General features: G+C 41.3%; 1 protein-coding gene and 1 long non-coding RNA gene across 4 annotated transcripts in view; one reads left to right on the top strand and one right to left on the bottom strand.

The window, feature by feature from the left end:
• Positions 1-11,717, top strand: part of ENPP6 (ectonucleotide pyrophosphatase/phosphodiesterase 6) — a 93,571-nt gene extending 81,854 nt beyond the window's left edge. For all 3 annotated transcript variants that reach the window (XM_075930286.1, XM_006130175.3, XM_006130174.4), the window contains 2 exons: positions 4,856-4,979; positions 6,980-11,717. In XM_075930286.1, the coding sequence (XP_075786401.1) occupies positions 4,856-4,979; positions 6,980-7,185 (330 nt within the window). In that variant the 3' untranslated portion in view covers positions 7,186-11,717. The remainder of the gene's footprint in view (positions 1-4,855; positions 4,980-6,979) is intronic.
• On the bottom strand, positions 1,435-21,738 carry LOC102450432 (uncharacterized). Its single transcript, XR_012904260.1, has 3 exons — positions 21,200-21,738; positions 6,821-6,897; positions 1,435-2,186 (listed from the first exon to the last, which is right to left on the bottom strand). It is a non-coding gene; the product is annotated as an uncharacterized LOC102450432 (long non-coding RNA).
• Between the last annotated feature and the right edge of the window lie 1,199 nt (positions 21,739-22,937).

The following is a 22,937-nucleotide window of genomic DNA, read 5'->3' as shown; positions in this document are numbered from 1 at the left end:
TTTAAACTAAAGAGAGTTTCGAATCAAAATCCTAAAACATGTTCCAAAAATGTCAAAATGAGATATTTCAACATTTTTTTTTAAAGTTGGGAAACTCACTGAAGTTTTTTCCCCCATCCACAAATAATTTCTTTTGACAAACCACCTTGGTGAAAAACATTTCCACAAAACTTTTTCAAGCAAAATCCTCAATTACACGTTACCTAATCCTCACAATGCCCTTCTGAGGTTAGGTAGTATGCTTAAACGCATTTTATAAATGAAGTCACCACTATCCGAAGTGATTTGTTAAAGGTCACTTGGTAGCGATGTAAGGCAGTAACAGAGTTGGAAATAGAACCTAAGAGTACTAGCTCCCACTCTAATAATTAGGGAGGCAAGTGTGGTCTAGTTAACACAGATAAAAAGAGCTCCTTTTATACCTATAATATAATTATCTGAATGCCACATTCCTATATAATACCTCTAGTTTGTGATGGTGGGTTTCACAAACTTTAAGTACCCTCTTTTTAAAAGGTCATTCTTGAATATGGACAAATGAACTACAGGTTTTCAGTTTAAGAATCTAAATGCCATTTTTGAGTTTCAAGAGTATAAAAGTTATCTGAACATTTTCTTTAGCTGATTTTTCAAAAAAGGGTTAACTAAAATATTTTCTAAGAATCAGCTTAACATACAGAACACTTACAAATACTGAAAAAATATTAAATCATGGAAATTTGACAAACCCTTTAGTAACAGTGGAGCAAACATTGCTTACTATAAAGTTATTCCCCTCTTTCTGCCCATTCGTCCCTATTGTTTCTGATTTTCAAAATGCTCTTTTATTCATCCCATCCTCAGGCATTTTCATTATTGGAGACTCAGGCTGGAAAAAGATGGTGTCATTTTTAAAGCAATAGAGATTTTTCAGTGATTTGGACAGAAAAATAATTGAAGAGTTTGAAAGGCTCTTCCCTACTCTCGTTGCTTGTTAAATATATATTTTTTATTCTCAATTGTTAGTACTCTGAGCAAGATGAAAATTCTACTTCTCTTACTACGCATTATAATTTTGAGCAGAAAGAGGGAATGTCTCTGGAATTTTACCCTCTCGGACACCATACATTCCAGACATCACTTTTTCATTTCGCTATTCAAAACTTAAACTGTATTTTCCCCCTCTTTTTAGTTTTGTTGGTTTCAGTGTTGATACTATTTTGCTCCTCCTGAATCAGGACTGAATTATTTACTCATTTTTTTCATCCCAATTTAATTTTGAATACAAAATATTTGTGCCACAGTACCTCTATTACTTAAGTGCTTTGCTTGCTAGTCTGTATGTTATGTACAGTACTTCAACAGCTGTACTTTCTGCAGTTTAAACAAGCTGAATTCAGAGTCACAAAAATACATAAGCATGCAGGAAAACTTTAGAATGTCAGTATGGTTACAGAATTGGAATGGTCTTGCACATTTATGGTTCACTTGTTACAGATCAATGTTCAGTCTTGGTTTAATTTAGATACGAGAAATGGGCTGGTCAAATCTTATTCTAGCTCCCATTTGTGCATATCACAAAATAATCATGCAACTGGCAGAGTTCTGAGCTACTGGCATTCTCTTCTCAACAGAAGCGCAGGACAGGGTTACCAAGAGGTTTTTGTTGTAAGTCAGGAGTGTGGTGATCTTGGAAAGCTCTGTCCGAGAAGTTGTATAGCACCTGCTCATATTACACTGTCTGAAGTCAGTGCTATTAATGACTCCATATAACCATCTGCCAATGTAAAAGAAAGTAGCATGTTTTCTCACCCATATACCAGAAACCGAGATAGAAGTTGCTGCTTTTCTGACTGCGTTTCACATCTGCAGTAAGGTACTATTCTCTGTACTTGGGCTGGTGGCCACAGGCATTCTGTTTCCTGAGTCTGATGTTGCTAGAGAAACAGCCAAGTCCATAATATCTGACAATGCTTTTAAAAGATTTAGCTTCAGCTATGTCATGATATCTCCAAAGGAACTCCGTAACTCAGATAAGACTTGGCATGGCTTGAGCTGATGCTAAAAAATGCTGTACAGCTTGTTCTGTGGTGAGTAGCCCACTAACAGATAGTTTCCTGGAACTACATTAAGCAGAATAGTGTAGACAGACAATATAGTAGGAAAAGCAGACGGAGTCCATTTTCCTCTTCTGCTTGCTCAGAGTGCTGTCAGTGAAAGAGATGGAAACAAGACAACAACTTTAATTTGTCAGCTAGATTGGTTCAATTACCGAGTACATCTGCTGCCTGTTAGATGCAAAGAAATGCCTTGATCCACAAAGGGTTCCTGCAGTTAGCAGTGTAAAGAGCCCTACACTTTAGAATAAAAATTGTTATAGGTCCAACAGTTTTTATTCATGATCAGATATTCGGGAGATGGCAAGGGGGACAAAAGTATAAGTAAACCAGAAAGAATGATTCAAGATGCCTGTCTCATCACTGATCCACACGTAACGGAGCTATGGATGCAAGATGTACAGACTGTCACTCTTCTCTTGGACCTACTCTATCAATACTACTGTCATTCATGAGGCTAGGGCATTTTAACATATCGTTGGTTGATGAGGTGAAATTATTTTTAGAAGTCACTGAAGGGATACAATTATTTCTCACTGGTTACCCAGCTCTAGTCCTGATCCTATGTCTCAGCATGGTGTTAGTAGGCACTGCAAAACGTGTCATTTTTTGGATGAGAAGTAAAAGTGAAATCCTGATTCCCGACTACTTGTGTTCATCCAGGATCTCATGATCCATTTTAAAACAGTAAGTATGCTAACTCCAGGGTTCTGGCAAAATTCCAACTCTGATAATTGCATTATGGTCTTTTAAAATTCCCTCTGCAGTTTCAGACAACCATGTTCTCTTCTTTACTTCATGCCCAAAAATGTGTGTGTGGCATTGTATGGTGTTCAACAGCTGCAACATTTCCTTCCAGGGAGGATGCAATCCAGTGATGGTTGAGAGAACCCACCCATATTGTTTGTACATCAGTTTATTAAGACCTCTAAGTGCCTCCTGGATGAAAAGTACTACAGAACTATTTTTATTGAGCTGGGAGAGAATTCTTAATGCAAAAAGTACTATTTCTATGTAACATGGTTAAGTGAAAACAAACTGGAGATACAATGACCGTGTACAACAGCGTTTCTTAAACTTTTTAAGACCAAAGAACAAACAATTTCTTTTTTGAGGAACACCAAGGATTTTTTGTTGGGGGGGGGGGGGGGGAGAGTCCGGGAGAAAGTTGAGGGGGAAAAAAAGAAGTTGAGGGAAAGTTTTTTTTGGGGGGGGGGGGGGGGGGGACGACAATAAAAGTAGCCTGCCCCTTTAAGGGCAGCCATTTTGAATTCTGTTCTCCACGGCACACCTCCGACTGCCTCGTGGCACACTGGTGTGCCACGGAACACAGTTTAAGAAACACTGGTGTACAAGCTGCTAAGGAATGTAGACACTGAAGGAAAAGAATTGTTTGGAGTGCAAGGGTGGAATTTCAGGAAGGTAGAGGGGGCAGCAGCCATGCGCTCCAGAATGCGGCTTCCTTTTCATCCCATTGCCAGGTTTAGTCCACATCTACACCAGCAGGCAGTTATTTCAAAATAACATCAAAATACTGTCAAAGCTGGAGGATTTCTTACTCCCGACTCCTGTAACCCTCATTGTATCAGGAGTAAGGGAAGTCAGAGGAAGAGTGTTCTGTTTTGAAGTGCTGTGTAAATGCTCCCAATTTCGAAATAAGCTATGCAATTGACGTAGCTCAATTTGCGTAGCTTATTTCGAGTTAAGCCCTGCTGTGTAGACACACTGTAATGGAGTGAGGGAAAAGTACTTGCAGTCTGTGCATGCCTCTCACACTTGGCTGGTGAGCTCCCTTCACCAGACAGGTGTGAGGTGTGCACAGAATGCAAGTACTTTCCCCTCACTCCCTCAGGGGGATGGGATGAAAAGCAAGCCATGTCCCTGAGTATGAGGCTGCTGGCCCCACTACCATCCTGAAATTCCACCATTGTTGGAGTGGTCCACGAAGGAGTACTGGTATAAAACTAAGCAAAACAAAACATAAGGCGAATGTTATCAGCAAAAACTTCTTAAATCAGGTCTGTGGAATATTCTCCTAAAGGAAACCTAATTGTTCCAATAATATAGCAAGCAAAAAGGACAATTTGAGATTTTTTTGTATGGAAGACTTCTGTATTGATTGGACTGAGAGGATGAATTGGACCAAGTTATTGAATAAGGGGTTCCCCCCCCCCCCCCCGGCTTTTCCGGCTTTTATGACACTAGTAAGGGCAAAGTAAAAAATACCACAAATTGTTCCACTGATTTTCGTGGAACAGAAATTGGTCAGAAAATGGCATTGCTAAGAAGCAGCCATAGTAGAACTCAGTGATATGGAACAGTTTTGTATCCATGTTCACCAACCAGAACCAGAGAAGAGGGGAGTAGAAATGGAAAAGGTTCTCTTCCCCACTAGCTAGCCTCAAGCATAGGGCCTGACGATAAGGTGCTATATACCACCAAAGGCAATAACAATATAAGAATATTCTTATGTGCTTTCCTTTTTCATTTGCATTCCATTTCCAGTGAAGTGTCGTTTCAATATACTTGCTATATGCCCTATTGGTGACGATATCTTGCCCTTTCAGGGGGATGGATTTGGTGATCTAATAAGTCTTTTCCATCTGTGACTACTATGGCCCTACATCTATGGTGGCAGGACATAAACTCCATTTCAAAATAAAGGTTACAGTACAATTAGTATTTACCCAGTTCTTTCATTATTTAAAAGCTCCCTCTTATGGCAACTTGTGTTTCTCTCTCTGCCCCTCCCCCCACAGAGTAAAGCGAATCTTCCGTTTTGGGAGAATGGTACAGGGAAAAAGGAGGCCTGGCAGAATGGGTGGCATGGATATGACAATGAGCTTATGAACATGAGGGGATTCTTCCTCGCGTATGGACCAGGTAGGCCAAATGAATCATCAGATAATTATCACAGAACACTCACTCCACCCCAGATCTACAATAGCTTCACAGAAAAGGCAGACCTACAGCACCATTGTGGGTGAAGATTGATGTAGATATTAATTCTGGACATGGAGCCTTTCCATCACAGCCTATGTGAAAGTAAAGCAAGCTTGCTCTGCTTTCAGCCTTTAAATCTTATGTGAAACTGAGGGAGAACCAAACTATATTTACTTAGCCATTCTTACATCACACACTTTTGCTGCCTGATGTAAGTGTGCAGGAACCTATCACTAAGATCCACCAAGACTCAGATCAGCACCAAGTATTCCTTCCTGTTAATGTACTCCAATGCTCACACATGGGCACATCAATCGTTCCTCTATTGTTTGGGATCCTCAATTGTTCAAATCCTTCAGAGGACTTTGGCATATTGACCACTTCTATCCCATGCACTGGCAACAAATAATGAACTGCTATTGTGACAAATCTAATTTTCACAGTGGGTCCTGCGCTTCTGGGCAGCAGTAGGCTGAGTATTATCTCCCTTGTCTGGGGAAAAGGGCAAATCCTGGTTTCATTGCTTGCCTCCGTAGCTCACTACAGCTCTGTTTACTTCAGAGGCAAGCCGTAGTCTGATTTAACCACTCTTATCATTGGCATAGCATGGGGAAAAGCGAGGAGAAAAAACAATTATTCTCTGGTGGCCTATCTGGGTGTGGAGATAACAGATTAGATTTCTTACATCTGTTAGTCTCTCGCTCTTTAGCAGGGATTTATGTCCCTCAGACTTCTAGGGCCTGAAGGGGCTTGTTCCCCTCTTGCCCACCTGCCAGGCAGGACTCTCCCTTTCCCATGCCTCTGTAGCTGCAAAGTTTCCTTCTGGTACCTGACAGCATTTCTATTGTTCCTGCTCTTCAGCAGCATGTCTTCTTCCCATCACTCAACTGACTAAAGGGGAGACTTTAAACAGTTCCAGCTGGTCTTTGATTGGCTCCATCTGTCCCAATCAAACCTGTCTTGGCTGTTTCTAGCAGGTTCTTGATTACATCCAGGTGCCTTAATTAACCAAGGGGAGACCTTGTTTGGTTACCAGGGAAACAGGAACTTGTTTAACCTGCGGTTAATATACCTGCTCTCTCTTACTTACTTGTAACCATCTGGCCTGACCCCATCACACGATGTACACTTCCATGATATGCACAGTACCATGGACATTCTAGCCAGCCAGTAATTATCTGGGACAAAGTGGAGTCTCAGGCTCTAATCTCTGTGTATTTGTATATTATGTTACTACTACTACTACTACTACTATACAGAACTCTCAGGCTTTGATCTGCAGATGTGAATATACTCTAAGTGTATACTATTATTCCCATTTTACAGATGGGGAAACTAAGCACAGAGACATTAGGTAGTTTGCCACAGGCTAGTCTCCTAAATCCCAAAACAATTTCCAATCTATTGAACCTTGCTGTTCTCAGTTAGGCTTGAGCTTTTAATTCTATATGAAATACATGTATTCTTTTTTATTTTTGGCAAAGAGCTCAAGAAAGAATAGCCCATTTGATAGCATCCACATGGTTATACATCTGTTACTTAGATAATTTCTGAGTCACAGACCCTTTAAATATTGATTAGTGCATAAGCTTCACAGATGAAGAAAAAAGTAGAATCAGAATCTGTCAGATGATCAATGCAAAGCAAAACTATCTGCTGAAAAGGCATCGGGGATGTTTAAATGCACAAACAGGTAAACATTTAAATAACTCTTGGTTTTAATAATTCCATTGTTTTTTCTTATTGCTCAATTACTAGTTAAAGATATTTGTCCTACTCACAAGACTTTCTCTGGAAGAACATAAGGTCCCCATTCTTCTTAATTCCTTGTTTATCAGATGCTCCTGCAATTCAAGACCTGTGGCAAAAGGAATTAGACAATGTTAAATCCTCCCTGGCATTCAGAGACTAAAACATTTATTTGCATTTCTTTGTTTCAGATTTCAGATCTAACTACAGGGCACCTCCAATCAGATCAGTCGATGTTTACAACATCATGTGCAATATTACAGGAATACAGCCACTACCAAACAATGGATCCTGGTCCAGAGTGGAGTGTATGTTAAAAAATAATGCTAGTTTGGCACAATTATTCCAGTGGAGCAGCTGTGTGTTGGCATTTATTCTTCTTTTATTGTTTGCATAACAGATCTCAATACTCTGGCCCCAAAACAATGTTAACCAGTGTGCGCAGTAACGATTTTTTTGTTTGGAGTTCTTTATTTGAATAATGGCTTCATTAACAGAATACTGTCTAGGTAAACTGCACATATTCACCCAAATTTATCCCTTAAGTTACACAAGGGATGAATCCAAATTCTTCCCTTATGTTACACAAGAGATGAATCTGATCCATTATTTTATCACAGTGGTTATAACAAATATAAAGCACATATTGCTTTCATTTACACAGTTGTAAATATATACAGCAATGTCAACGAGACCAGAATGGAGCCCATTGTGTGAGCAAGCATGAGAGTTACTCTAGGAGACAGAGAATGAACTCCTCCCCCCCTCCCCACTGCTACATCCAAGGAGACATTCGCCTCTGCATAGTTAGGGGCTGAAGACTGGATATGAGCCTTTGTAATTTTACCAATTGTTTTATTCTGGATTATCTCTCTCTGCTACAACCTTGCTCCCTCCTCACAAAGCAGTACATGAAAGGTATTTGCTGGCCCATTTCTGTAAACAGAAGAAAAACTCTTTCCACTTAGCTACAATAAGAACAATCCTTAGAAACTAGGGATAGGAGCACCCAAGAGCTGTGGCATCCTTCCTTCCCCAGACATTGTCTTTCCTTTTCCCTCAAGAGCATCACTCCATCAGCTCGTGGAACATAGAAACCTAGGGTTAGAGAGACCAGAAGGGTCATCTAGTCAAACCCATTGCCAAGATACAAGATTTGTTATTTGTTTCTCAGCCATCCAAGACAGAGGCCATTCCTGCACCACTCAAGTCACAAGAGTTTTGCCATGAACTTGAATGAATTTGAGCGCAAACGGAGAGTGAAAGTTCCACAGCGACGCGAAAAAATGTACCCAGGTCATCCATGTGTCAGTTTATTAGAACAGCCCATTGGTGATTTTTAAATTTAACATACCACCTGCCAATACAGAAGGTGCCATTTATTTCACAATTCTAAGGCCCACCAAATTTACTACCCATAGTTTTCATCTCAGAATCTAAGATTCATTAAAAAAAAAAAAAAAAACCCACCCACCCACAGAGAACATTTTTAAGCCCTTAAGGTTGAGAAGAAAACTTTAAAAATGTGAATTAAGTGTCTGCTGATAACAGTAGCTCTGGAAGGTATGAATTGTCCTGTTCTTCTCTATGGACATTGATGTTGAAGCCAAAGGATGACAATTAAAATATAGGCCATTAGCTATTTCACTGCTAATCATTTTAGCAGAAGTATCCAGCCTCCCCACAAGTTCTGAGATACCAATATGCACTGTTAGTGCAAAAATCTCCAGGGTATTAATTGAAAGCAGAGATGGCAGAAAATAAATTTGTGTTTCAGAATAAACAACAGAGGAACTATTGTGCTAATTGCGATCTACATTTTCATGCAGAATTAATTAAAAATCTCCCAGTTTCATCTAAATGAAAGGCCACCAAATTTCCTGCCTGATGCAGAATGCAGGGACATTTTTCCACAATTAAGGCACAGAGAATCTTATTCTGCACCCCTCATTAGGGTAGCTGAACACCTGTAAGACTAAAAGGGAGGTCTGGGCCTTCCAATTCCGTGGCACAATGTTTATACTAGTCAGTCAATCACATGCATTCAACGAAGACGACAGAAGAGAAAAACAGAAACAATAAATTCAAAATGCACAAGTGAAGAAATGAGATGTAACCATGTGACAGAGAGCCTTAGCCATAAATCAAAATATGCTAGCCATGTATAGTTTGAAACAACTGACCTATGTGTTTTTCTGGATGACGTAGCAAAACCTAACGTGTTCTCAGTGGTCCTATACATCGGCAAAACTCTGGAGAATTTTCAGCATGCATTGATTTTTCCCACCAACAGCATCAGTGAAGAGTATGTTTTTCAGTAACTCCCATTCAAGCAATGGAGCATGCAACATACATGGCTCTTGTCCTTTCATAAGGTGCTTTCAGCAGCAAAGGGACAAGTTTATAGTGGTGGACTTTCAAAAGATTTGTTATTCATTAACCAGTGCTACAATAGTGAGAGGAGGAGCTCACAGGAGTTTTCCAAGTTTTATATTCAAAGCCATCTCTCACACAAAGGATGACAGGCTCACAGTGACCTCAGACCCAGTCCTACATTGTATTGGTGAAGTTAGATAGGAATACACTCTTGTGATATCATGTGGACACTGGAACTGAAAGGGGTAAATCCCAGTTTTGGTAGGCATAGCTGATTGATCTAGCATGCCAAAAAAAGCAATGTCTATACTAGCAGTGAAATGGATTAGATAAGCACATGCTAGGGTTCAGGATGAATTCAGAATTGATAGCTCATCCTGCTGCCCATGTAACTACATGTTTGCTACCTAGTTTCAGCATTCTAGGTTGATCAGAGACAGCACAGATATTTCAACCCCAACTAGAAATTGTTTCTTGAGCTCCAGTGCAGATATAGGTAATTAATCTCCATGGTTAAAGTCCCAAGATAAAGATAAATCTGAACTCAAACAGGGAGACAGAGATAGCAAATCCCAACTAAGAACTGATTTTAAATTGGTTTCACTAGCATTATATCACTAGAGTCAGGTTCTAGTCAACATAAAATGGCAGATTAATTTTGTATAGTTAAAGTATTTTGCTGCTGTACTGCTTGATGTTAAAAAGGGGGATCTATATGTTTCATAATGTTAATAATAAGAGATTTACACATCTTCATTTAATTGTAAAAAACAAAAAAATTAGGAGAGACATTTAGAGCTTGCTCATTCCAAAGACTCTGAATTCCCTTAGTAATATTCCTCATGATACTGAGGGAATAGAGGGCACTTGGCCATACCTCAAAGGAGGAGCTCAGCACATTGCAGGATTGAATTCCTGTGGAACAATTAGGTTTTTTTGGTTCAGGAAGGAATCTCTCAAAACTAATGAGCACATGAACCCAGAGTAAAGCACATTTTGGGTTAGTTTGATAGAGTTAGTTTCAAGATAAACGATTATACCATGAAAAAAATCAAATTAAACTTGACAAAAGACTTCTGTAATTGCTGTAAAGATTTATGTAATGTTTTTAAAGCTCAAGTGAACCATCAAATCAATTGGAAAAAAAAAAGAAAAATCACTCTTTGTTATCAGGCTGTTGAGTATAAAAGGCAATTTAGGGCTCTCTAAGCATTTACAGTGACGGTGAAACAAGCATCTATTGTTCAAAGTTCCCTGTTGCTCTTTAATGGACCCGGCTCAACGAATTCATTGGAGCACATTTTTTTTTTTTTAAATGAGAGAATTATCAGTATGAAAGAGAACCAAATGACTAAATTACAAAGTTTTGTTTGAAAACACACTAATCCCTTCACATTCTGGAGTCTCAAATCCCATAATAAAAAGGTTTCAGTGTTTCCTTGCAAGGGGAAAAAAAGAGCATAAGGCATAGGACCAGATTCTGATGTCAGTTACACAGGAGTAAATCAAGAATAATTATTAAATTGCGTTATTCCACATTTATATGAATAAATGAAATCAACATTGGCCCACTACTGCATCTGTGTTGTGGGTAACAGTTAGAAAAGCAAGTGTCCATATTAAAAAATGCTGAGTTTCTGCAAATATTGCTAAGTACATTTTCAAAATGTCTGAGTCTTATGTGCAACATCCTATTGTAAAACACTTCAAAATGTGTTCAATCTGTGAAAGGAAGATTCTATAACAGATTTATATAAAATTGGTCATCTCCAAGAGAACTGAGAATCAGACACATTTAAGAAGTGCATCTTACTTTGTTGGTATTTTTGTACCACTATACTGAATCACGTGCTGGTTTAAAAAAAAAAAAAAAAAAAAGGTATTTTTTCGGTGGTCTCCTTATCTGTGTAACAGGTAACTGAGATGAATATGTTTTAAAAGCCATGAGTCTAAATGATTCTTTTAAACAGTGATTGATTGTGAATAAGTGAATAATTATAAGGACACTGCATTATTTCTGTAAGAACTGTTGGTTTGGGTTGTTTTTTTTTAAATAATGTAAGATTAAAAAAATCCTAGAACACTTTGTATTTCCTGGTTGACTGTCACATCAAATGTAGTCATATTGGTCTACTTCTCATTTAGGATTAGTCTACACAGCAGAGTACATATGGGCTTCTTATTCTGACTTCCTCTAAACCTCATTGTACAAGGATTAATGCAGTCAGTGGAATAGCGCCTTATTTCAAAGTAAGTGCTGTGTCCACAACACCAAATTTCGAAATAAGCTATGCAATTTGCGTAGCTCAAATTGTGTAGCTTATTTCGAGGTATGCGCTACTGGGTAGACGTACCCTTTGAGAAATAGAGATACTACAGCATAAACAATGTTTGAAACTTATACTGATTAATCAGCGGGATGAATGATAACATTGTTTTAAAATGATGAAGTCCTCAAAATATATATGAAATAAGATATTTAATAAAATGGCACAAAATAATGTTGGATAATTTTTCCAGGGGTATTATAATAAAGTTAAACTTTTGAATCTGTGTAGGTTTTTTCCTTCCAACTGCATGTACACCTGGTATGGTTTTAAATAATGCAAGGTCCTCTGGTATTTCTACGTCAACTAGGGACATAGCTGTAAACACTCCTAATTAAGTTTGCAAGCTCCCTGGGAAGGGATGTCTTTTTGTTTTGTATTGTACTAAACCTTGCACATTGGGGTGTAACAGATTTTGTTACTCACCACTAGTGTGCCTCCTCATGGCTCATCTGGGCATTTTCTCTCCTTCCAGAACTGAGTAATGTTCGTGACTTGGCCAATCACTATAGACTCCAAAAGGGATGGCCTGTCAGTCTCTTTGGACAAGGTACTCCTCTGCTGTTCCGGGAAGTCCTCCATGGTACATCCAAGGCTGTGTCACTTTCCCAGTGGCTGGTAGGAGAACTTGGGCTCATCCTCTACAGTGGAGTTCCAGCCCAAGGACCCTATATGCCACAACTGAGCTACTTACTCCCAGACCTACTTGCCACTTCTCTGGGCTCTCTTCTACTCCTCCTTTCTATCCTCTGGCACCTTTGGGTTTACCACCTGTCCAAACTTCCTCCACTTCTCAGGGCTACTACCCCCTCTGGCTTCTCAAACTCAGTAATGTCCAACATACTTCACTCCGGTCAAGGAGTGACTGCCGATTACTCCCTTGGCAACCTCCTTCTGATCTCAGTTTTTTAGCTTGATAACCTGACAGTTCCTGCCCAAGTTAGTACCATCCTTAACTAAGAGTTATTGACAGAGCTAACCCAACCATAGGATAGTTCAGGGCAGCCACTTCAGGCCTCATGCTTTTGGGGGGGCCCTGCAGTAGCTGTCCTACGGATGGGAGGGACTCAGGGAATTATGGAGGCCTGGCACAGAGTGGCAGCAGGGATCCCCCCTCACTGCAGTGGTGAGAGCCAGCACAGCCCAGCAACCTGCACCACACTACCCTCTCCTGGCCAGCTGCACTCTACTTCTCTGGGGCAGAGAGAAGTGGAGTGCCCCAATCCCAGGTTGCTCTGCTTCCTATTGCTGCAAAGAAGTGAGGCACAGAGGCTGGGATTGGGCAGCAAGGCAGAGTGGAGCAGGCTGCTGGGTTGCTCTGGCTCCTGCCACCACAGTGAGTGGGGGAGGGTGACCTCTGCTGCCGCCCTGCATCAGCGGGGGGAGGAGGGAGAGAAGAGGACAGAGCAGGGGCAGTACTAAGGGACAGGGGTGGAGCAGAGGCAAGGCCTGTGGCAGAGGGGTTGCTCTGGGCCCTGCGCATGTCTGGGGTACTGGAGAGGAGGGGCGCTGTCCCAGGAAAATTCTAGGGTTGCTCAGTTTTCTATCAGACAGTCGGGTATTTGCGCCCTCTGTCCAGTAGAAAAATTAACAGTTTTATGGATTTCTTGACAGGCCAGGATATTTTATTGATAACGACAAGCATACAGATAAAGTTTCCTCATTCAAGACTCAAAACAAAGATAAATCTAAACCAGTCCATAATTTATTTTTTCCCCATTAGTTATGAGTTTCTCTGATGGTTCAAGAAAAGAGAAGTAACTTGAACAAACAGCTCTATAAAAGGTACAAAGAGTTTGTAATTAGGAACCTCTCAGAACTTTATCCACTTTCCATTTTGTATATTAATGGCTGGGAATATCAAGAGGTTACAAAGAGTACACTCTCAAATTAGAGCCACAAGAGAACACACATTAGAAAGATACATACAAATTATAAATCAATAACCATAACATCTTAAAGAAAAATGAAAGTGATTAATTTGACTGGTTTTCAAGACAAAAGTGAAATAAGCATTGACTTTCTAGCAAGATATGTTAAACTAGTGTTTTCTGTGAGACGGAGAGAAAATTAAGTACATGATATAAAATACAATGAATACTATTTTCACATCAAATAGACATGTAGTCAGGTTGGCAGCAATGCTAGAGTTTCTTTTCTGCCTTCCAGGTTTGTGAAACTTTCATAGGTTTCTATTTGAAATGCAAGCAGTGACTTTGTTTTACTCCCCTCTCCCCCATTAAATGGCCCATTTCCACTCAGAAGCTATTTAAAAAGTCCCCATATAAAAAAGTTTCAGTGGAGTAGCCATGTTAGTCTGTAACTGGAAAAACACATAGGATGGGTCTAGACTGCAGGGTTTTCGGAAAAACTGAAATTTTTCTGAAAAGCCTTCACTTATGTCCACACTGCTATTGCATTCTTTCAAAAGAAAATTGAAACAACACAAGGGTTTTTCTGACACTGGAAAACCTCATTCTATGAGGAAGAACGCCTTTTCTGATAGAGCTTTCGGAAAAAGACGTGTGTGGATGCGGAAGAGGGAGTTTTTTCAAAAGAAGAAGAAAAAGCATAGGTGTCCTGGTGATCACTTCATCCATAGTAATCACAGCTTAAATGTGAGATAGCATCCACACTGTTATCTTGAAAAAGCAGATTGCCAAAGCGCATTGAAAAAGCAATGTGGACGCTCTCTTTTGTAAGAAGTTTTTTCGGAAGATCTCTTCTGGAAAAGTTTCTTCCAAAAGAAGCCTGCAGTCTAGATCAGTGTTTCTCAAACTGTGCTCCGCGGATCCCCAGCGACTCCATGAGACATCTCCAGGGGCTTGGCGAGGTTGACAAACTGGAAACATCGATAGGTACAACACATACAATCAGTGGACCACTGAGGCTCTGCATAAATTTTTACGCATGTACAGGGTTCCAGAGCCCAAGAAGTTTGAGAACTGCTGGTGTAGATGTACCCACAGTCTTCTTGCAGCACCTTAGAGATTAACAAAAAATGTAGATGGTATCATGAGCTTTCGTGGGCAAAAATCTTCCATGTTGTATTAGTGAATTCTATGGATCTAATGTGTCTTCTTGCCTTTTCTTTCTCTCTCTCTTTTTAAGCTCAGTGTGCTAGTGAAGGATGTCAGCTTGACAGCTTTGGAAATTGAAGTCCTGTAATGACAACTTCAGGAGCACTAACATTGTAAGCTACCCCACATTGCTCTGACAACGTGCCTAAGACCAGGGCTGGAGGGAGTGATGGTTCCGTTTCCATTTCCATCCCACCATTGCCCTCTGGCTAAACATGACAATGCCAAATAGTGGCAATTTTGTCATGTGCTATTGGTGATGCAGCCACCTGGCCTGAGCAAACTAGACTGAGACCACCAGCTCATTTCTCACAGTCCACTGCACTGACATCAGCTGGTAACAGCTACTCCTGCCAGAAGATAGATGTGAACTGGTGATTTAGAATACTTTACCAATCCTACTCCCTCATCCCTTATTTTTTTTGTACAGAGCACGGTTTTGAATTTATTTTAATTTTTGCCTAATAAGATGGAGAACAACAAGGAAGTTCAGATGCAGATTTAAAAAAAAATTGAGGAGTCACATTGTATTGGCTGAGGACAAAGGCAAAGGAGAGAGACCTCTGTATTTAATGATGGACACAGTGTCCCATTATTATCTGTCTCAGAGCTCCCTCTTCTGGCTTCACATAGGGTTGGTTGACTTTGTACTTCAATCTAAACCCAACAGCACATTAAGAATTTGCTAGGAAATAGAAAAGAAACATTAGCACCTTTACTGAAAATGAAAGGTAACAGAAATCATGGCAGAATGCAACAGTCTGACACCTACTCAAGCAGACAACGCTGGAGGTATTTATAAATTGCCTTCCAAAATGTGCTGGTGACTTGTAGGAGCATGTGGAGGAACAGAAAAAGGAAAAGTTGGTGTGCTATTGTAAATCAGCTATTATAAAAACCTGTTATTGTCATGCATGAAACTAAAAGTACAGAATGATCCACAAAACAAAGGCAAAGGAGAGAGACCTCTGTATTTAATGATAGCACAAGTACAATGGGACACAGTGTATCAACCAGAGCATTAATGAAGCGGTAATGACATGGTGGACTAAGGCAGGGAAGGTGCTTTGACGTACACAAGTTTTGGAAGATAGGCACATCACCACCAAATTCTGATATAGAACCAGATTTCAAACCCTTTTAAAGCTCAGGGGGTGTCCAATGTGATGTTCCAACACATACCTGAACAGGAAATTGGAACCACCAGAGATTATTTCCATTAAAAAATTTTTCCCAGTCCTTGAATGGCATAAAACATTAGCTTCAGAGGGGTAGCCAAATTAGTCTATAACGGGAAAAACTTAAGACAACAAGTAGTCTAGTAGCACCTTAAAGACTGACAAAACATAAAACATTAGGACAGAGGTGGGGAACTTTTTTTGGCTCGGGGGCACTGACCCACATTAAAAAAAAAATAAAAAAGATCAGTTGGGGGCTGCACAGAAGTCAGAAGCAAAAAAAACCCCTCTCTGACATGGCCCCCCAGCTGAGGGAAAAAAAAAATATACTCCCAGCATTCCCCTGCATACCAGAGCCTGGGGGTGGGGGTGAAGGGAGAAGGTGGGAGGAGGGCATCCTAGTAGATTGTGGGCTTCCTCCAACCCCATGCAGGCAGAGAGAGCGAGTGAGTGTGTGTGGCAGAGTTGTTGACTCAAATCCCACAACTTGAACTCAAGTCTGACTTAAGTCACCTAGGTGACTCGACTCAGGTTCATTGTTTGGGACTTGAGACTTGCTAATTTTGTTAAATCAACTTGGTGAAAAAATTGTCCTAAAATGCTGATATTGATGGCTTGTACAAAAGTGACCTGACATTTTGGGGGCATCCAGCCCCTAGGCCTGAGGTTTCCCACCCCTGCATTAGGATTTTGGGGGTTGTTCTAAAACAGTGAAGTCCATGGAAAGACTATCCAGTTTCAATATCTGTTTTAAGGAGCTGGTATCAAGGGGCATAACAGCAAGTTCCAGGATTTTGTTTCAGAGAACTTGTTTGAGAAAGCAAAAAAAAGAGAAATTTTGGTCTGATCTGAATCACTTTTAGATCCACCCCCTTCACTACCAAAAGTCAGGGTGTTTTGGTTCAGGATGGTCTCTAATAATTTAGAACTTTCAAAAATACAAAAAGATGGGAACATCCAGTACATGATGCTAATGAGACTAGACATTAGGAATACACAGTGAGGTATAGTTGAAAAGATGCTTCTGGTTGTCTAGAAAGCAATTCCATAACTGCATCATACCCCTCCATCTAATTACAAGTGAGGGAAAAGAGATGATTTACTGAATCTCAATTAGAATGGAAGCGGCTTTCATAATGAATCAGAACAGCCAAATGCTCGAGACCAAAGAACATAGGACCTTTTTTCAAGAGATGATTTTTGTTGCTTTTATTTTTTTATGGTCACCATAATTTATGGGTTAGTTCAATGTGCAAAGCAACTGTTCGGTGTGTCATTTACTTTTCCATAGGGAAGTCCCCTCCGGCATTAACATAATCTCATGGATCACATTTTTCTCATTTATTCAGCCCTTGTTATGGCAAAACCCTTTCTAGGTGAGGGTCAAAGCTTCCAGCTATAAGTGTAATTTAACTGTTTTAAAGGATTCCAAGAGTTCTAAAGAAGTTCCACGCAAAGCCGGCCCAAGCTACGGACTGACCGGGCTACCGCCCAGGGCGCCCCATTGTAGGGTGCACCACACGGGGCTGTCAGGGCGGGCAGGGCCAAGGCTACCCATGCACCAGGCGCCCGGGAGGAGGGGGGGGGGGACCCACACGGGCGCCACCGCACTCCTGGAGCCTAGAGCACACTAATGGCTCGGGCCAGCCCTGGTTTCAGGCAATATTGATGGACAATGAGAGCAAGAGATATCAGGACTCAAAGAAAAGAGGAAAAAAGAGAAGGAAATAAAAAAGGATAAAATGAAATATCCTACTCCTCAGTGTGCCTTCTTTACCAAGTTCTGCTCAACTGAGAGGAGGAAATTATCAAATGCAAACAGTTTATATTTAGTGTTTATTGAATTTGTAATGTGTGAAAAGATCACTACTTGACAATTATTTGTGCTGTGGTTCCATTAATATTTCATGTGCAAACATACTTCATCCCATGTCTCATTTGCAAATGGTTCACTGCACATGTTCCTTCACTTGGAAAGATCGTAATTTGCTATTGATATTATGTTTTTTCCTAATGGGCTATAAGGGAAATAGTTTGCAATATACTTTGGAATAGAATTTGTTATATGTTCTGTGAAAGTGGTAATGACTCACAACGTCACATTCTTCTTGGAGTATATATTCTGCTGTTCCATAGCTTCATCTGTCAACAGCGGCCGATGACTCTCCCCTTTGCTAAAATTTACACAGGACCATATCAAAGTGCTTCCTGAAAGTTCAGTGACTTCCAGCTCTGCTCCTCTGCCATGGGCCAGGGTCATCAGGCCCACTGATGGAGGGAGTGCAGGAGAGCAAAGGGGACTGATGCCCCAAGACCCAGCAATTCAAAGCAATGGTAGTGGTCAGAGCCCTGGACCCTTTAAATTCCTGCTGGAGCGCTGTGCTGGAGTGCTAGGCTGCACACACTCTGAGCAGTGCTAAGGGCTAGGGGGAGGGGCACTGCACTCTAGCAGTGCTGAAGGCTGGCTGCCCTAGACCCTGCCCCTTGCAGAAGCATAGGTACCACCCCCTCTCCCCCACATAGCTTGCCCAAGGGACTACAGAAGCTGTTGGCTTCACTGAGGTTCACACTGTGAAGGACTGGCTTCTATTCCTTACACCAGTGATTTAAAGGCAGGAATTGGGTGAGAGACTAGACGGTACAACCCTGTGGGTGTGGGGAGGGTGTGTGTGTGTGGGGGGGAGGAGTTCAGGTCATCTCTCTCCCTAGCCCCTCATCCTTCCTCAGTTTTCTCAGAGAGAGAACATTTGGCCTTGGTAGAAAAAACAGAGTGTTTGACTGGGGGAGAAGAGAGGGTTTGGGTAGAAGTGAAGGCATTTCCACAGCAGAACTGATAGAGATAAGGAAGGAGCCAGGGATTTCCTTTCTTCCCCTTCGCTGCTCCAGATGCAGTGTCAATTCTGCACCCTGCCACTGAGTCTGCTACCTCAGTTCAGGATCCTGCAGGAAGGTGCCTGTGGGGGTGAGTAAGCAATCTTCCCCAGCTGCCACCAGCTACTGCGCTTCCCTTCTATTCTCTCAGGCCTGGGATCAGGAAGTGGGTAAATAAAAGAAACTTCCCAACCTTAAGCCTGGTGGAGCCTTCCTCCTTTGAGGTCTTAGTGGACAATGAGCAGAAAGTCCCAGGGAGGAGCTGTGGAGGAAATTGGGAGCACTTGCTCCCATGCTGGTTCTGAACTCTAAGAGCTCCATTTACACTGGGGCAAGACCAAGGAAAGGAAGAGCTCATGTTTCTACTCTTTGCTATTCTTCATTTATGCAGTAGGACTGATTGGCTGCCCATCCCTAGAAGGCAAGGAAATGGAGGAGGTGGACAATCGGAATGGGAAATGCAAATAGCTTGACAATTGTTTTCCCTATGGCCCTGTAAGAGGATCCAAAAGAGCAGTATAGGGAGAAAATGCTTAGGAGATGGTAGCAAGGGCAGATGAGAGTTTTGTGAGGCCCAGGCCTATTGAAGTGCAGGACCCCGGGTAGCACAGTTTCACGCCACAGCCGACAGGTAGTAGTGCATGCGTAGGGCCTGTTGAAGCTCGGGGCAGCTACCCTGCCCTATATCCACCGCTGGATGGTAGGAGTGAAAGCGGAAGTGTCTCTCTGCTCCTTTGCCTAGCCACTAGGTAAACATCTCTAAAGGTTCCTAATTCTCTGGTGGTTTTTGAAAAATTTTCCTCTGCTTAGAACTTTTTCCGAGCTCCCTCCTATCTGGCTGGCTATTATAGATCTAAAGAGACAATACACACATCTAGACCTGTTGACCGGGAGGAGGGGGAGGGGGAGTGAAGGTGAGAGGGCAGGAGGAGGGACAGTCAAACGGGGCAACTGCAGTGTTCGGGACGGGTGCAATGGTCTGCGTGGCACTGAGGGCCGGTTGCCCTCAGCCCTGCCCTTTCTACCTGAGGCCCTGCCTTTTCCAGGCATGCAGAGCTGCCCCTCTCCCTGACCTTGTCCAAGGACCTGGCCTGGCTGCTGGCTCCCATATACACATGCCCTCATATGATGTTACACAGGGAAGGTCATGTGTTTGTACAAAACTGGCTTTAAAAATAGATAAGCATGAGGCTCAGGCAGTCAAGGCTGCTCAGGGTAGTCAGAGCTTTGCTTACCCATTTAGAGCCAGGTGTACTATGATGATGCTGTTAGCTGGCTCTGCTCATACATGTGTCAGTTTTCCCTACGAGCTTTTAAATGTCATCAACCTCTGCTGGTATTAGGTGGGTGTATCTTATGAGAAATTTTCTAAGATTGCAGGAGTGGGCACTGATAGCTCTTGAAAGGCCTTTCGTTGCTCTTAAGAAATTAATAATGCATTACTCAGCACACATACCTGTATCACAAGCTCATTGTGAGGACAAATTAATATTCACAAAGTAAGGTAAATGTTTCTTTCCACAGTACAGATTTAAAAAAAAAAAGTGCTAACTGCACAAAATTCTGTTACACACATTCTAAGGCATCTAACATTATTCTAAATATGTTGCCTGAACACTTCTACCTAGTTCCAAGGACTCCTGGCATAATCCATTTTATTTAGGTGCCCCTAGCCTTTTCCAATTCATAAGCTTCCAGGCTCTACTCCTCCAAGGACTCAGAGCAAACACCCATTTCTTGTGGACACAGGATTTAATCTTTTGTATCTTTCAATGTAAAAGATCCTGCAAAGAGCCTTACACCATAATATCCTACTTAACCTCTATTTAACAGTCATAAACACAGAATGCACACACTAAGTGTACAATGCTCACCACTCCCCATAAGTCAGAAAAACTTTTCCCGCTGGTTATCTGGGTAACTCCAGCTTCTGCATGGTATCATTAGCAGAGTGTTGAAGTCTGACAGCTCTGATCTTAGGGGTGGGTCCTGGAGTTAGTTTCCAAAAACTTTCTTTTGAACCCCCGTTTATATAGTGAAACTTGAGTCTGGCTTAGCTGTACCATGATCATGTATATTACTAAAACATTTAGTAAACACTTTTCTAAGCAATCCTAACATATTGGAAAGCAATTCTTTAACTAGTCATAGCGCACCACCATGGTTGATTTAGTTATGAATTAGTTATGCAACTGACAGAAATAAAGAAGGAGAGAGATTATACAGATAAGTAATAGAGAGGGGGGGGAGGGATCGTAAAGACAAAACACAGCCATTGATAAGTGATTTTTTGCCAGAATGCCATCAAAGTATTCTTTAACCACTGTGGCAGTGTCCCACTTCTGAGTCCCAGACCCCTGTTCTGCCCACTATCCCACAATTCAGGGGCTGCATTATAAGTCCCACTTGTCTTTTCTCAGTGTTTGGCCTTCTGTCCCTTGGCAAAAAAAAGGGTGATGGGGCCAATGCCCCTAGCCAGTCAAGACTGAATAAACAGTCCTCAGCCACCAGCTGAAGTTTCTGGCCACTTGGTGGGGAAGGGAGCCTCCAAACATTCCCTATCAGACCCCTCACCTTACCCTGCAGCCTTTAGCCGTGCTGATGTTCTGCTCAGCTCCTCTGAGTCTCCTTATCAGTTGCTCATTCCTCTCCAAACTCCTTCTCCACTCTCCCCTACCCACCCCCACTGGGAAGGTTTTTAAAGAGATCCTGTGGGCAGCTTGAAGTCAGCTCACCTGGCCCTTAATTGATTTATAGCAGCCCTGTCTCAGCTGCCCCTGATTAGCCAGGGGCCTTGCTGTATTTTTGTTTTTAAAAGAGCTGTCTCTCTCCCCTTCCATCAAGCCCTTTAATCTGTCCTGTCATACCATCTTAATATCTGTTTCTTTATCTGGTGATAGTGGGTGCTATTAGGACAGGATCACCTTCTTACCGCGAGATATTACATTGTTTTCATGTAATTTACATATCATGTGAGAGATGTGACATTCTGTGTTTTAGCTCCCCAAATATGGCTGCAGACAAAGGCCTGAAACCTTACAATGTAGCCACTGGTAAGAGAGGCCCAGTGGCTTAGCCAAGGCCACACACATAGGCCACAGTAAGGCTTACAACTCAGTCGTCTCTGGTTCCCAGTTTAGCATCAGAGCAAGCTCTTGTTCCACCTCCAGTTCACTGCATAGGCTTTATACGGTAGTGTAATCTGCTAGATGTATCTGCATGACTCACAAATGCTAATGGGAGTCGTCAGCAAGAACAAATGTCTCAGAATATTCTGTTCTATAATAAGTATTCCAAAACAAGAATGGAAACTAAACTAGTTTCTGTTTTGTACATTAATGGCAAACAGAATTACTGACCATATAATATATTTTTCTTACATGTACACACACGCACACATGAAAAGAGAATGGATAGCAAAGCTGAAGCTTGAGGAGATGTAGCATAGACTGTTTTCGAATTTAGATCTGGCAGAAGGCCGAGATCATGCAATGTGCCAATTTGTAACCACAGAGAACATTTGCTATAAATCCCTTAAGACTTCTTCCAGGAAGTCTTAGTCTCCCCTTAAATAAGTGTTGAAGAGATAGATGATAGAGAATGTTAATTCTTCTAAAGCCACACAAAAACTATGGAATGTTCATTATACTCACTATAGATGTAAAGCTTGCTGCTCACCCACTTCATTTTCTGGCACGTTTTATATCATTCCCTACCCTTTATCTGAATGGTGTTTCTTTAAAGTATAATTTGGGAAGAGGGAGAAGGAACTTTGTTATCTTATTGTCTATATGATGCCCAGACACACTGCAATGTTGTATATAACTCAATAATAGAATAAACAATTAACCCCTCAAAATCTGAATTTACAGTGATGCAGCAACTGATTCCCAAATACAGTGACACTGTTGATGTGGAATGACTAGAGCTGGTGTTCCAAATTATCACTTTTTGTTTGCTTAAATAAATTTCCCCAAATCAAATAAGTCCCTTTTGCTCCATCTCACGTGACCAGCAAGAACTCAGAACATCCCCTGAAGATAAACCTAAACTTGTTGCTGGTTGCAAGTTTATTTGATATATGAATCTACTGGACCTATGGTGAACTCCTGAGCCCCTGAAAGTCAATAGTGAATCTCCCATTGACTTCCATTTTATGTTTAATTTCTTAAACCTAATTTCTGTACTTTTCTATCATCACAATATTTTATGCTATAGCAGATGCACGTCTAATTCCATAGACTTTCCCTGAGCAGGAAAATTAGATATTTGAGGGGAGGTAAGTCAGTCACAACCCTAGTTTAGATGGATTGGTGA

This window comes from Pelodiscus sinensis, chromosome 5 (assembly GCF_049634645.1).
Source record: "Pelodiscus sinensis isolate JC-2024 chromosome 5, ASM4963464v1, whole genome shotgun sequence".
Classification (NCBI taxonomy): Eukaryota; Metazoa; Chordata; order Testudines; family Trionychidae; genus Pelodiscus; species Pelodiscus sinensis.
This window is presented reverse-complemented; position numbering and strand designations above follow the sequence as displayed.